The sequence below is a fragment of the Lithobates pipiens genome, unplaced genomic scaffold (genome assembly GCF_037356315.1).
Source record: "Lithobates pipiens isolate NorthernLeopardFrog02 unplaced genomic scaffold, aLitPip1_a1.2 Scaffold_16, whole genome shotgun sequence".
In the NCBI taxonomy this organism is placed as follows: domain Eukaryota; kingdom Metazoa; phylum Chordata; class Amphibia; order Anura; family Ranidae; genus Lithobates; species Lithobates pipiens.
In genome coordinates this window covers 37,945,990-37,960,049 of record NW_027507748.1, presented here as the reverse complement: position 1 = coordinate 37,960,049, position 14,060 = coordinate 37,945,990, and the positions used below count along the sequence as shown (strand labels likewise).

Sequence of the window (14,060 nt, the reverse complement as noted above, 5' to 3'; positions counted from 1 at the left end):
AGACACACCCAAAACATACAAAAATACTATTATTTCAAACTACTAAGAGTAAGACAGCTCAGTTAATCTCCATGCGATGACTTCTTAAGAGCATTACACTGAAACAAAAACAAGAATTCAACAACAACTCTTTTTTTTTTATATCCCAGAAATATATCAAAATATACATCTAAGCTTTGGAATTACTGAGGTTAGACTAATGCAAGTGCTGGGTAATAGTACTTAATACACAAGTCTAAGGTTTTGCAGGAAAGAAATTATCTTTGGTATCTGCATCAGGCTAAAATTATTAACATTTGGATTTTTTTTTCTTTATTTCGCTTTGGGATAGAGCTTGTGTGACCTTACGACCAAACACCCCGTAATCAACTGAGAATAAAAACATCCATGTAAAAAGTTCCTTCATTTGTGATCCCCCCAAAAAAAGTTTTTTTTATTTTTCTTAAAAAGTCACAGGCATCTTACCTAGCCTAGCACAAAAAAGATTGAGAAATACAATGCATAGTTGCACGTGGTGCTGAGAGGAAAGCAAACGCGAAAAAGGACAAAAGCTTTGTGTCATTGAGATGTGATCCTGTTTTTTTTCATCATGTCACAGGAAGGTTTACTTCTTAGTAGTCGTAGAAGACGATCGCACACACAGAACACAAACAAAAGAAGTTACATGAAAGCAAGTGCACCTCAGCGTGTATTAATCAACATCACCCAGCCCATGAAGGTTCAAGGCCCATCAGAGTGGAGGGGACTCGCCAAGCATTCCTCATTAGGCAGCGAAGATCCACCACACTGAAAGGCTAAAAATTCCTTCAGAGCAGCCAATATTGTACCAGTTTCTTCAGTCTGTAGGGTGCTCTGCCAGAAGAATTAGAGGCTGTAGGAGAAGACTAAAGCACCTTTGGTGGGACTGGCTCAACATCTGAGATGCCTTCACCCAAAACAGGAGTTCAGTAGACCCGCATAACTCCATGGCTATTTGTACTTTGGAAGGCAAGCTTTCCCGCTCTTTTCTAACCCACCGCCTCTTCTTCAGGCAAACCAACCACAAACTGATTAAATCTTCTTTCCAACAGTTTATCTTTTTGGTTTTTTGTTTGTTTTGAGTACAATCATAGAGAAATCTTTGGTTTTGGCTGGAAATTGAAAAAACAGTTAACAAAAACAAGACAAAGAAACTGACCCCGGCATCTAACAGCAGCACAGTGACACGGCAGAAACAGAAATTAAGGGGGAGGAGGAGGAGGAGGAATTGCTACATTCATGGGAGTCCAAACCGCCAGATGTTAAGACAAGATTGTCCGAAAGAGAAAAACTCTTGCATTGTCACCATTTTTGGTCAAGTTTTGGAACTAAAGCAGTAAAAAAACAAAACAAAATGAAGAATGAGCTCTGCTGATGATTTTTCTAACAAGCAATCAGTGAAAGACAGATAGCAATGTCTACTCAGGATCCTTGCAATATCAGATAATTGTTTAACAAAAAGGCAACAGAACTCCTCTTCAGTAAATAACATGCATGCAAGATACCCTTAACTGAAAAAAAATAAAACACACATCAGAAACTTTGGGATAGTTTAGGTGAAAAGGCCCCTGCCCCTTAGCCAATTACTGGTCACATGATACTACAAACCAGAAGGTCAACCTTACACGCAGCTGAGAACTCGGAAGGGTTTCTAAAGAGAGAGCTAAAGCGCTCAATTATGAGTTTAAATTGAGGTATAAGAAAGTCCCTGTATGCAAAATGGAAAGGACCCCATGAAGATACTTCTTAGTTCAGAAAAGGAAAAGAGGAAATGAAAAGACTAGGAATGCCTTAAAGCAGGGTTCTCCAAACTTTAATAGTTGGTGTTAGTGGAAGGACTAGTGCTTCATAATTGATGTTAGTGGGAGGAATAGTGCCCCAAGGGCCAGATAAAGACAAGCAAAGGGCCACATTTGAAGTCCTCTGCCTTATAGTATTCACCTCGTCTCAAAACCACGTTGAAAGACCAATTCTTGTTCTATTGTTTAATAGTCCCCTAGCCATTTTTAAAACAAAAAAAGAAATAAAAAAACCTCAGCAGCACTACTCGCCTCCCGCATTGTCTTCTTTCAACTCACCCACTCTGCAATCCAGTGCCAGTCCTCTTTTTGGTTGAATAGTGCCCAGTGCCAGTCCTCTTCTTTGTTGAATAGTGCCAAGAGTCATTTAATCCAGTGCCAGTCCTCTTCTTGGTTGAATAGTGCGCCCAGGATCATTCAACCCAGTGCCAATCCTCTTATTGGTTGAATAGTGCCCAGGATTATTCAACCCAGTGCCAGACCTCTTTATGGTTGAATAGCACCCAGGGTCATTCAAACCAGTTCCAGTCCTCGTCTTGGTTGAATAGCGTCCAGGGTTATTCAACCCAAAGCTAGACCTCTTCTTGGTTGAATAGCGCCCAGGGTCATTCAACCCAGTGCCAGTCCTCCTCTTGGTTGAATAGAACCCAAGGTCATTCAACCAATTGCCAGTTCGCTTCTCGTTTGAATACCACCCAAGGTAATTTAACTCAGTGCCAGTCCTCTTCGGTTGATTAGCGCCCAGGGATGTTCAACCCATTTTCTGTTGGCCAAAGGGCCATCCCTGCAGTGGTGTATTACCTCGCACAGTACAATGATGCCAAGCATGGTGGTGACACCATAACATCAACTAGCATCAAAGACACCATTTGTCTCATTGTAGGAGCACAAGGAGGGGGCAATGAAGAAGAGGACCCTGTGTCGTCACGTGGCTGGACTTAAAAAGGTTTGTAAACATAAAATAAATGAAAAGAAAAAAAAAACAAAAAAACACTAGTTTGTGAGCTGATCAGTACAGGGTGGGTCTCAAAGTTCAATTTGTAATGTTGGGAATGCATTTGGATTTCTATTCAGTGCTGCAAATCAAAGCCAGATGAGAAAGAATTTTTGGGAAAGTTGCAGGATGTCTTTTCCTTTCCTTTTTTTCCACATTTTTAGCAAATCCTCCCAGTATTCTCAGCTGCAGGTGTCCTCAACCCCACACACAGAGTACCCCAAACATCCTCTAGTGAGCTCTTTGTCAAGTCATACAACATGAATTAATACCACTTACACCACGTTCACAAAGGAAACGGGTTAGTAAAGCTTTCAAGTGAAAAATTCTGTAACAAAACCAAGAGATTTTCCTGCCTGAATCGGTCTGTTTTTTTTTTTTTGTTTTTAGGCCATTTTCTGGCTATATTGCTGCAGGTGGTATGTCACCAATAAAATTCTACTTAGGAGTCGAGCGTCCTACTCAAAGGACCATTTCTCTGCATGCCAGCTAAGGCTGTTGGAGTGCTTCTTAAAATACTGATTCTCTATGCAGCAAAAAAAAAACAAAAAAACACTAAACTTCAGTCATCAGGTAGCCCTACAATTCATAATTTGGTCTTAAGCATTTTATTGTTACCAAGTTCGACAGACACGACATTTAAAAGAACTATACCAAAGAAAAAAAAAAAAAAAACGCAGGAATAGTTACACGATCTTTGGAATTGCAGTTCCTGAAGGAAATATTGAAGGTCTGGAAACGTATACATCTTAAGAATAGCAAGATTTCCACACATCTATGCAGTTTTTTTTTCAGTGTATTGAGGCAAACACTATCTACAGAAGACTAGACCCTCGAGTACCAATCACGCATAAAGTGGTATTTGCAAGCCCCCCCTATTTTTTTTACGGTTTTACATATTCACAACTGGCCACTGTCAAGTCGTCACAGCAAAAAGATACACCACACTGGCAGAGAGTCGACAAGTAGACTTGTGCTATGGAAAGGATACCCTCCTGTACCTCCATGCCTCCAGACTTCAAACAAACTCACAAAACACACACACAATAAAGAAAGAAAGAAAGAAAGAAAGAAAGAAAGAAAGAAAGAAAACAAAAACGGACATAGTCCATAGTAGGACTCTCACAGTATTTGGATTCTTGGCGACAAAGGTCAGGTGCAATGCGGGGAAATGAGGTTCATTTCCCTTCTAGGTTTCTTTATCCTAGTATTTTTTTTTTTTTTTTTGGTAACGACAGCCTTAGTAGCAGTATTATTACAGAAAGGAGAGATTTTTTTTTTTCCTCCAACCCTACATAATGATCTGGAGAATTCTTCAAACCTAAGAAAACTAAATACAAACAAGGGCATAAAAACCAGGAACCGCTTCCATTTTTTGCTCTCTCAGTTTCGACTAAAGATGAATCAACTCTGTATCACTCCAATTCTGTAACAGTTACACTGAATACAATTTTGGTGTTCAAAAATTGGTATCAGAATTAAAGTGGTTGTAAACCCTTACATACACTATATTGTCAAAAGTATTGGATTGCCTTTTTACATTTACATTTTAATGACATCCCAGTCTTAGTCTGTAGGGTTCAATATGGAGTTGGCCCACCCTTTGCAGCTATAACAGCTTCAACTATTCTCGGAAGGCTGAACACAAGATTTAGGAGTGTTTCTATGGTCCAAATCATTTGGTGGAGGGGGGATTATGGTTTTGGGTTGTTTTTCAGGGGTTGGGTTTGGCCCCTTAGTTCCAGTAAAGGGAACTTTTAAGGCGTCAGCATACCAAGACATTTTGGACAATTTCATGCTCCCAATTTTGTGGGAACAGTTTGGGGATGGCCCCTTCCTGTTCAAACATGACTGCGCACCAGTGCACAAAGCAAGGTCCATAAAGACATAGATGAGCTTGTTTGAACATTCTTCCAGAAGCGCATTTTTGAGGTCAGGCTTTGATATTGGATGAAAAGGCCTGGCTTGCAGTCTGCTCAGTGCTCTAATACCAAAGGTGCTCTATCGAGTTGAGGTCAGGACTTTGTGCAGGCCGGTCAAGTTCCTACAACCCAAACTCGCTCATCCATGTCTTTATGGACCTTGCTTTGTACACCGTTCCAAATCATTTGGTGGAGGGGGGATTATGGTATGGGGTTGTTTTTCAGGTGTTGGACTTGGCCCCTTATTTCCAGTGAAGGGAACTCTTAAGGTGTCAGCATACCAAGACATTTTGGACAATTTCATGCTCCCAACTTTGAGAAATTTAACATTTTGGTCATTTTAGCTATATACATGGTGACCACAATATCTGGTCGGTAAGATTTTTGAAACTGGTTTAGTATTTTCAAAACACAACTATCAACCAGCAAGGGTTGATACCAATGTCCTATAAAATGACTAATGCCATTTTAAGACATGGATGAATGAGTTTGGGATGGAGGAACTTGACTGGCCTGCACACAACCCCATAGAACATCTTTGGGATGAATGAATAAGGCCACTTTCACACTGAGGCACTTTAGCGTTCGAAATAGCGCTTGCAAAGCACCTCTCCTGTCACTCCAGTGTGCCAGCCCGAGTGCTTTCACACTGGGGTGGTGCGCTTGCAGGACACCAGAAAAAGTCCTGCAAGCAGCATCTTTGGGGCAGCGGAGGAGCCGTGTATACACCGCTCCTCCACCGCCCCCGCTCATTGAAATTAATACAGGTGGTATTAACTCCTTCTTCGGCCGCTAGTAGGGGTTAAATACTCTTTGCTAGGGGCTGAAAAGTGCTGCTAAAACGATGGTAAATCACAGCTAAAACTAGCGGTGCTTTACCGCCGATGCTCACACCACCCCAGTGCGAAAGTAGCCTTAGTGTGGGGACTGCAAGCCAGGCCTTCTCTGATCTCATAAATGCATTTCTTGAAGAATGGTCAAACATTCCCATAGACGCACTCCTAAGCCTTGTGGACAGCCTTCCCAGAAGAGTTGAAGCTTTTATAGCTGCAAAGGGCAAGCTCATGTGCATGTTAAGGCAGGAGCCACAATACTTTTCACAATATAGTGTATACCCAGTGAAGTGACTGGCCTAAGGTGATACACAGAGATAAATCAAATCCTCCAAAATAGGATGAACCTGTTTATCTGCAGTCTTCTCTTCTCTACATCCAATCAAAATCCAGAAATTACAGTTGGTCAGAGCTGAGAAAGAGGGGTGGGGAGTTGAAATTACACACTGCAGAACTTAGTGAGGCGAGCCGATTGGAGGGATGGGACACACGTCCCTTCACACAGCATATAGGAACCGAGCTGAGGCTGCCAATTAGAGCTTGTGTGCTGGAGTTCCCTCCCACGTCACTTTTTTTTTTCTTTTTTTGTGTCAGGAAAACTGTATTAAAAAGTGACGCATGCAAACTATAGAGGGATATGCTTTGTTCAGATTTCATGTCTGAGGTTTACAACCACTTTAAAAAAAAAAAAAAATACAAAAAAAAAAAAAAAAAAAAAAAAGGAGTGCTGAGGTGAAAGGGTGAGAATTTGTACTCTCTCGAACACTGAACATGGCAAGCCCCAAGTCTGGAGCACACACACACACATACACACTTAAGCTTTGGCAAAAAGTTCTGTATAAAATCTATGCCACTAAAGTCACAATTTTCCGCTTTACTTTTCCCAACCAAGTCCCAATATCATATTTTATAACAAAAAAGGAAAAGAAAGAAAGAAGAAAAAAAAGAACCGAAACAAAAAAAAAAAAAACATTAACGCCAAAATATACTAACAGACTTAAAGCTCTTCAAGAATTTCATTATTAATAAAATTATCTTTTTTTTTCCAGAATTGTCTATAGCCCATCTGTGTCAGAGCCGAGATAAGCTGAGGTATGTTATTAGGAGACCAGAGACTAGTCCGGACAATGCAGGAGCTGCCATTACACAAAAAAAAAAAAATGGAAAAAAAAAGGGGGGGGGGGGGGGGGGGGATGGAAGTCATGCAGAAAACAGAATATATTAATTCCCTCAGAACACAATGGAGTAGGTTAGGGCATCTCTCTTGATTAAGGGTAGTGTAGTCCCCACTGGTACAAAAAAAAAGAAAAGAAAAAGAAAATCAATAAAGCTTTCTAGGATTGGAAGCAGGAAACACAAACAAGAAAAGAACAACCTTTCAAACCTCTGTGTTCCTCCACAGAACGGCGATTGTGCCATTAGCTGCACTTCAATAAAGCCAATCCGAAAAGAACACTAAAGCAACCTTTAGATCTTCTAAAAAAAAAAAAAGGAAGTGACTTTGTTAATTAAATTAAAACTTCAATAAAAGACTTTCTGGTTTGGAAAGATTAAAGGGAAAAAATAGCAAACATGGTCATTGGTTATTCTTCGGTCTTTTAACGGCGTATATTTCAGGGCATTAGAATCTGTCATGGCTACAACTAAATCCTGCTACACACAATGAGGATATCGGACAAATAATTGTCCGTTTTATTTATTTTTTTGCATGCTAGTCTAATACTGAAAACGAATAGGTTTCTGGAGCTACGAAAATTCTCGTAAGACAGAATACAACTTCCCGCCATGATGTAATGTATGGATTATATTGTATTTTTTCTTTTACAAACATGCGTGATCTTGATCACTTGATTTATTTTTATTTTTAAGGATGTATACAGTAACACCTTGGTATTCCAACTACAGTATTAATATGAGCTTTTGCTCATATTTTGATCATTTTTATATGAATAAATGGCCGTGGAACAAATTATCTGAGTTTCCATTATTTCTTATGAAATAAAAAAAAATAAAAAAATAGGAAAATTTGCTTTGATATACGAGTGCTTTGGATTACAAGCAAGCTTCTGGAACAAATTATGCTCGCAAACCAAGGTATTACTGTACTGTTTCAACTAAAATAGTTCATTCTTTTATCGTACCAGAAAAAGGTTTGTGTGAAGGACGATCGTTCCGAAAAGCGGTATTTTTTTTGTCCAATTTTCTCATTGTGTGCACTAGGCATAAACTCCAGGCAAACAGGATTATACATATAAAAGGAGCAGTTTTAGGCTTGGCACCCACATACTGTGTGCAGGCTGCCTTCATTTTGGTCTCTGCATCAGTCTCATTGGCCAGTAGAAGTGGATGCAGATGCATGGACACAGCCGCGTGTCAAAATTTGACAACCGTCAGGGAGCTTCCCTGAAGGCAGACAGTGTGCATTGGGAAATTAACATTTGTCCATCCAGTCCTGAAATTTACAGAGCTCTTCCGCAAGGCAGAGCTCTCTCTAGTTTGACAACAGACCTGATCTTATATAACGCATACAGGTCATGTCCTACTTCCAACATGTCACAGTAAACGGAGAAGCAGCAAATTAGCTCATCCCTGTCACTCAGCTCTCCTATCGTATTGCTTTTTTGTTAGCAAAGGAGCACAGCTAATTGGCTCTTTGTGTTGCTTCTCCCCCTGAGCTCTGCTGCACAGGGGACTGCAAGAGGCTTATGCAAAGTTAAATTCAGTATTCAAACATTTAGTATTTAAATACATTGGAGCCTTGGTTCACATCTATGAGCGGACGTTCTCGTGCGTCGCGTGTAGGGCAGCCCATTTAATTCAGCTCTCGCCCTACGTGCGAGAAACACTGAAAAGAAGTTCCGACTTTTTATTTTTTTAAATGCGCCACACCGAACCACATGGTACCCAAGTTTAGCAAACACAAAAAAAAAAAACTTTGCAGATATGTTGCAAGTGTTTGCTAAAGTGCAGTATGTTTCTGTGCAATTTTGCGTGCGTTCCGGACACACAGAGATGTGAACCAAAGGCTAAGGGTTTATTAATGAACACTGAGCTGCGTTATATCTTCCTGGAGAAAAAAAGAAATTCATTCAAAGTCAGCAGCTACAAATTACTGTAGCTGCTGACCTTTAATAATAGGACACTTACCTGGTCCAGAGATCCAGTGCCGGTTTTTCCGCTGGTCTTCAGGTTCCCCGCACCGGCATGTTTACTGTAAGGAGCCAATTGTGACCCCTTTGCGGGCTTTCCGCTGTGCATGTGTGAGCCGCGCTGCACTTTGTGAATGGTCCCGCAGCCTTCTGGGACCTGTTACATGTCCCAGAAGGCTGCAGGCAAAGAGGGGGGCTAAACTTCTGCTTGGATCGTCTAGGCCAGTGATAACGAAACTTGGCACCTCAGATGTTTTGGAACTACATTTCCCATGATGCTCATGCACTCTGCAGAGTGCATGAGCATCATGGGAAATGTAGTTCCAAAACATCTGGGGTGCCAAGTTTCGTTATCACTGGCCAAGGTGAGTCGAGCGTGAGTGGGAGCTGGTACCTATTAAAACTAGGTACCCACTCCCCCCTAAAAAAAAAAATATGCGCCAAATGCGAAAAAGGAGGGGAGAGGACTACATAAATGTGGAACTTCCCCCTATAGGGTGACGTTACACTTTAAGAACTGGTTTGTGGTGAGCCATGCTTGCCCTATTTAACGTAACATTTTCCTAGAACACCTTGTAAGTGCTGCCTATTCCGAGAGAAACTTGGCATACGAAAAAAAAAAAAGGAAAAAAAAAAAAATACAAAAATGAACTTTCATAGCCAACATAATGGCATGTCTTTGATACCAGTGGGGAATACATGAAAGTGACAGAAGGGGGAGAATAAAGTTAATTGAATGGATTTCAACATCTTAATATTTACACATGAAGAAAACCCATCAAGTTAGAGTTTGCCATGAACACAAGAAAAAAAAATACACCAAGCAGCAACATTAATATATAAAATTAATACCCCCACCAAAGAAAAAAAATTAAAAACTGAAAAAGAAAAATTGTCAGTAGCATCTATCTTGTCACTCACTGCGTCTGAACTGCACTTATACAAACTAGTCCATTAGTACAGCAGCTTGCTAGAAATTGACTTTGGTTCAAGCTTGGTTAACCACCCTCTGTGCTGGATCGAGGCGAGCACCCGACAGGTGCTGCCACCCTATTTTCAGCAATGGGGCAGTTATAAAAAAAAAAAAATATACAAAAACAAAAAACAATTCTCAACAACATAAAAAAAAAAAACATACATACATACAAGGTTGAATGAAACAGGTTAGTTGACTGCTCGCAGTTCACTAGTCTAGAAATGGTTAGAGATGGTGAATTAAATGGTAGCCGTAGCCAACGTCGATGGAAGTAGCCATGGCGGGGGACTAATCTTCAGTTTATCAGTCCACAAGGAACCTGCGACGTCAAAAAAGTGCCTCGGAATTTGGTGACAAAGGCCAGAAAGGTCAACTTTCAGAGTGCCCAAAATGGCTACCTACATTTACATAAGCAAGGTTACCATAATACTTTGTTTAAAAAGAAAAAAAAATTACAAAAAGATATGGAGGAGCAGAGGGAGAGTTTCTGCCACGATCAGGACCATCATAACTCAGTGCATCAAGTGTTCACAAAAGAACACCCTCTAAAGCAGAAGGTGGGTGCCTTGATTCACCCTCCGCCTATTTAGCGTCACAAAACATGGATCCATAGCGTCAGGTCACTAAAGCGGCCACAAAACTGTCCCGCCTGGGAGGCGTAGTGTGAACTGCAGGGCAACGATCCAGTCTGCCTTCTCATTCACTCAGATATTTGGTTTCATATATAAAAAGATATGGGTAAAGTGAAAGTAGGGGACAGGAAATAATGTTGTTACGGACTACTCTCCAGGCTGGCAGAAACCGATGGACGCTCGTCTTTTACACACCGTAAGCACCCGGTCCTAAGATATTCGTCCAAAATTTCAAGTTGTACAAGAGGGCTGGGCAGCCCAGCCACCCATGGTTGGAAATGTGCCTCATGATGTGTGCAAAAGACCTCGAGCAATTTTTATTATATTGCAGCTGGAGCTCATCGCTGTCTGGCCAAATCCTAGGAACAAGGTTACCAAAGCACCCAATAGGTGCGATTCTTCTTTTGGTTGTCTCAGGAGTACCTGTTGGCTCCACGATTGGACTGAACACATCCAGTTTTCCTCCTGAATCTGCCCATTAGTCAACAAGAGGAGAGTTTGCTTTTGAAACTGACCGTCGATACATCTCGAAAGGCTTATTGTTCTGTAGTGTATAATAAAATTGTGATCAAACATTCACAGGTTGAGTTGAGAAATGTTCAGCCTTCTCAATAAATTAATCCACACCTTGCACACATCATATACAGCAGTCTGTCGTTAGAGGTCCAAAGTTGATTCTTAAAAGGGTTTTCGAGGGCTTTGTCTAAGCTTCTAGTTTCCTTATCTATGCATCTCGTTGTCCTGGAACACGTCATAAAACCATACCAGCTGCACAGGTAAAGTCGAGTCGTATCCCACAGAATTACAAATGCCAAAAATTGGTAAATATACCAAAAAGGAAAAAAAATAAAAAATGGAAGGAAGCTTGAACAAAAAGCAATAAATGCAGAAAAAGCTGCAAAAGGCCCAACAATCGGCCAAAGCATCTGAATGAGGAAAACCCCTTTAAGAAACCAGGACAGGAGTGTACTCATGGGAAATAACAGAATCCCGTAAGCAGTAACGTGGGTATAGCAATAATCAGAACCCAACATAGAATAGAACTCATTGCTGCTTAGGAACGTTATGACAAATCTTAACGACTAATCCTCCAAGAGGACCACTCTACCTGGAAATTCATCTGAAAAACATCAGCAATACAGGCCTGCCTAAATTGTACCAGTTACGAAAGGAACCCCAACATTTTTTTTTTTTTGATATGACTATAAACACTTTGCATGACATAAAAGGTCTGTACAACAGACCTGTACAAAATGATAATAAAAAAAAAAAAATTAACAATAAAAAGTATTTTCAGACTCAACCAAAATCCCATTCCACTATCAGATTTTTTTTGTTTGTTTAAACAACCAACCTTATCTTGTCCATGTGACTGCTGGAAAATGATAAAGTAGTCCTTCCACTTTTTGTGATTTTTTTTTTGTAATTTTTTCCTTTTTTTTACATTTTTGGTTAGAAAGTTCTCTGATCAGTGGTCATCCTGAAAAGAGAATGTTTATTATAAAATTAGGCAAAATGTCCATTATTTGTTCTTCTCGTCTTTTTTTTTTTTTCTCTCTCCGCAATTTTATTTCAGTTAAGCGGGAGCAGACCACATTGTTTTTTTTTATCTTAACTCGTTTGATCACTAGCCAAAAAAAGCAGAAGTGATCGCACCGACTCAGCTCACTGTGCTTTGGAGCCGGATGTGGTGGTGGTGGTGGAAGCTGGTCCGCTGGCAGAGGCCACTGTAAAGAGAGAGTTCTGGATGGAGTCAAAAGAGGAGGAGGTGGCGTGAAAGCTTGTGATGGGTGTGGCAGCCCCTGCGGATGAGACCAGGCTAACCGGGCTGCTGGTGAACAAGGAAAGATTCTGAGGGTTGAGGAATAAGGGAGCAGTCACAATGTTAGGAGTTCCACCTGCGTTGGCAAACACCAAGTTCCCAGTAGCATCCAGTGGCGTTATTGGAAGAGATCCACCAGAGGCCAGAGCTAGTGAAAACAAGAAGAAAACAATTAGTGGAGAAATGCACACAGAAGAAAGAGGCAGCTGGTTCTCACTTTCTGCCCCAGTGGGGCAATGGGGTAATTTTAAGGCTAACATTGAAACACATGAAGGGCAAAGGACCCGGTTTGCTTTAATCTCCCCCACCCCACAAGCATGCACTCACTTTTCCTATAGAACCACAATATTTTGGCGCTTCTATAGCATGCAAGTAATCAAGAGGAGGCTTACAAACGGCTCACTAGTTGGTACAAGACCCCTGCGGTCCAGCACTGCATGTTTACACAGGTCTCTAATAAATGTTGGTGTGGCCTGAAATCTGAAGGCACCTTGCTGCATATCTTCTGGGTCTCCCCAAAACTCAGGGATTTTTGGGATATGCTGGATGATTTCTGCTAAAGGGAAGGTTCAGCCAGTCTAAACACTGCTTCTTGCTTCCACGGATACCATATGATTAAGGCTTTTGGCCATCTGGCTAGCATTGCATTTTCCCCAGGAAAGGTGTTTAAGCCTTTTAAACAACTCTTTATATATTCATTCCAGTAACACGCTTAACATATTTAAAGCAAAACAATCTTACCGTTAACCTCCATATTCACTAAATTAAATTTTTGGAAATAACTTTTTTGGTTCTCAACCCTTTACTTCTGCATAGCTGCACTGCCTGCAGACTCCTGGGATACAAGAGTCATCTATCCCAGAAGTCTTAAGGCAACTACAAGTTCTGGTGATGTTGCCAATATTATGGCGACATGTAAACAATAGAACTACACGCGGAATCATATTTCTTACACATTGCTATAATATCAGCAATGTATAAACAAGATTCTCTAGCTAGAATACTGGATGTGCATGGGAACTGGCAGTGCATCATCAATGGAGTTCAACTTACAAAAGAAAAGGAAGTGCCAGGTTTCCCAGAGGCCCTTATGGTGGCTTAGAACAGAAGAGACACTGGAAACGTTGGCCAGAATGCAAAATAATGTTAGTCTGACTCTGCATAGGGGTTTTTGTTTTTTTAATTAGAAATTTCTATGTGATCCACAATAAAATGCTTTATGGCGCCCACGCAAGTTAACCAGGCCCAATGAATTGGATGCCGCTGACTAGTGAGGGTGCAGGCTGGGGAAAGGTTCTTCCAGACCAAACACATGCTTGTAGTAGATAAAGATGGGCTGGGCAAGGCGTGCGGATGCCGGGCTAAGTGGTTAGCATTTAAAAGCAGCCTCAGCTTGATTCATCCAAGCCATGCACCCAACATGTTTCGCAGCACCCCTGGAGCTTAATCATGGAGGTATCATGACCTCCATGATTATGCCCCGGGGGTGGGGCAAACATGTTGAGAGCATGGTTTGGATGAATCAAGCTGAAGCTGCATTCACCTGCTAACCACTTGGACCGGGCGAGGTGTGCTGTGATGGGGCTAGCTCTTCCTATTTCTACAATTACCATGCAATACAATTTTTACCTGTGCCTTGCTTACAGTTTACAGGATTGGGGTGAAGCTTCCCTTTAATATAACACTTGAGTACAGTTCTGCTTTAAGGGATCGTTCACACTAATGGCACGTATAGATTGCTTTTTAAAGGCTTTTAAGAGGCGGTGAAGAGGCGATATGTCACCGCCTCACTGCCTGTTTTAACCTCATAAATGCCACAACATTGCAACGTGACCTCATTCACTTCAATGGGTTACGTTTGGTGGGTGGTAATAAAGCAAGGTTTTACTGCCTCTCCAAACAGCATGAACGAGCC

The 14,060-nt window shown here is 41.1% G+C and overlaps 1 protein-coding gene across 1 annotated transcript in view; it reads right to left on the bottom strand.

Annotated features, from left to right (window-relative positions):
• Window positions 1-11,864: 11,864 nt before the first annotated feature.
• Window positions 11,865-14,060, bottom strand: part of POU2F1 (POU class 2 homeobox 1) — a 92,198-nt gene continuing 90,002 nt past the window's right edge. Inside the window, exon 15 of the mRNA XM_077479745.1 lies at window positions 11,865-12,293. Coding sequence (XP_077335871.1) covers window positions 11,989-12,293 — 305 coding nt within the window. The 3' untranslated portion in view covers window positions 11,865-11,988. The remainder of the gene's footprint in view (window positions 12,294-14,060) is intronic.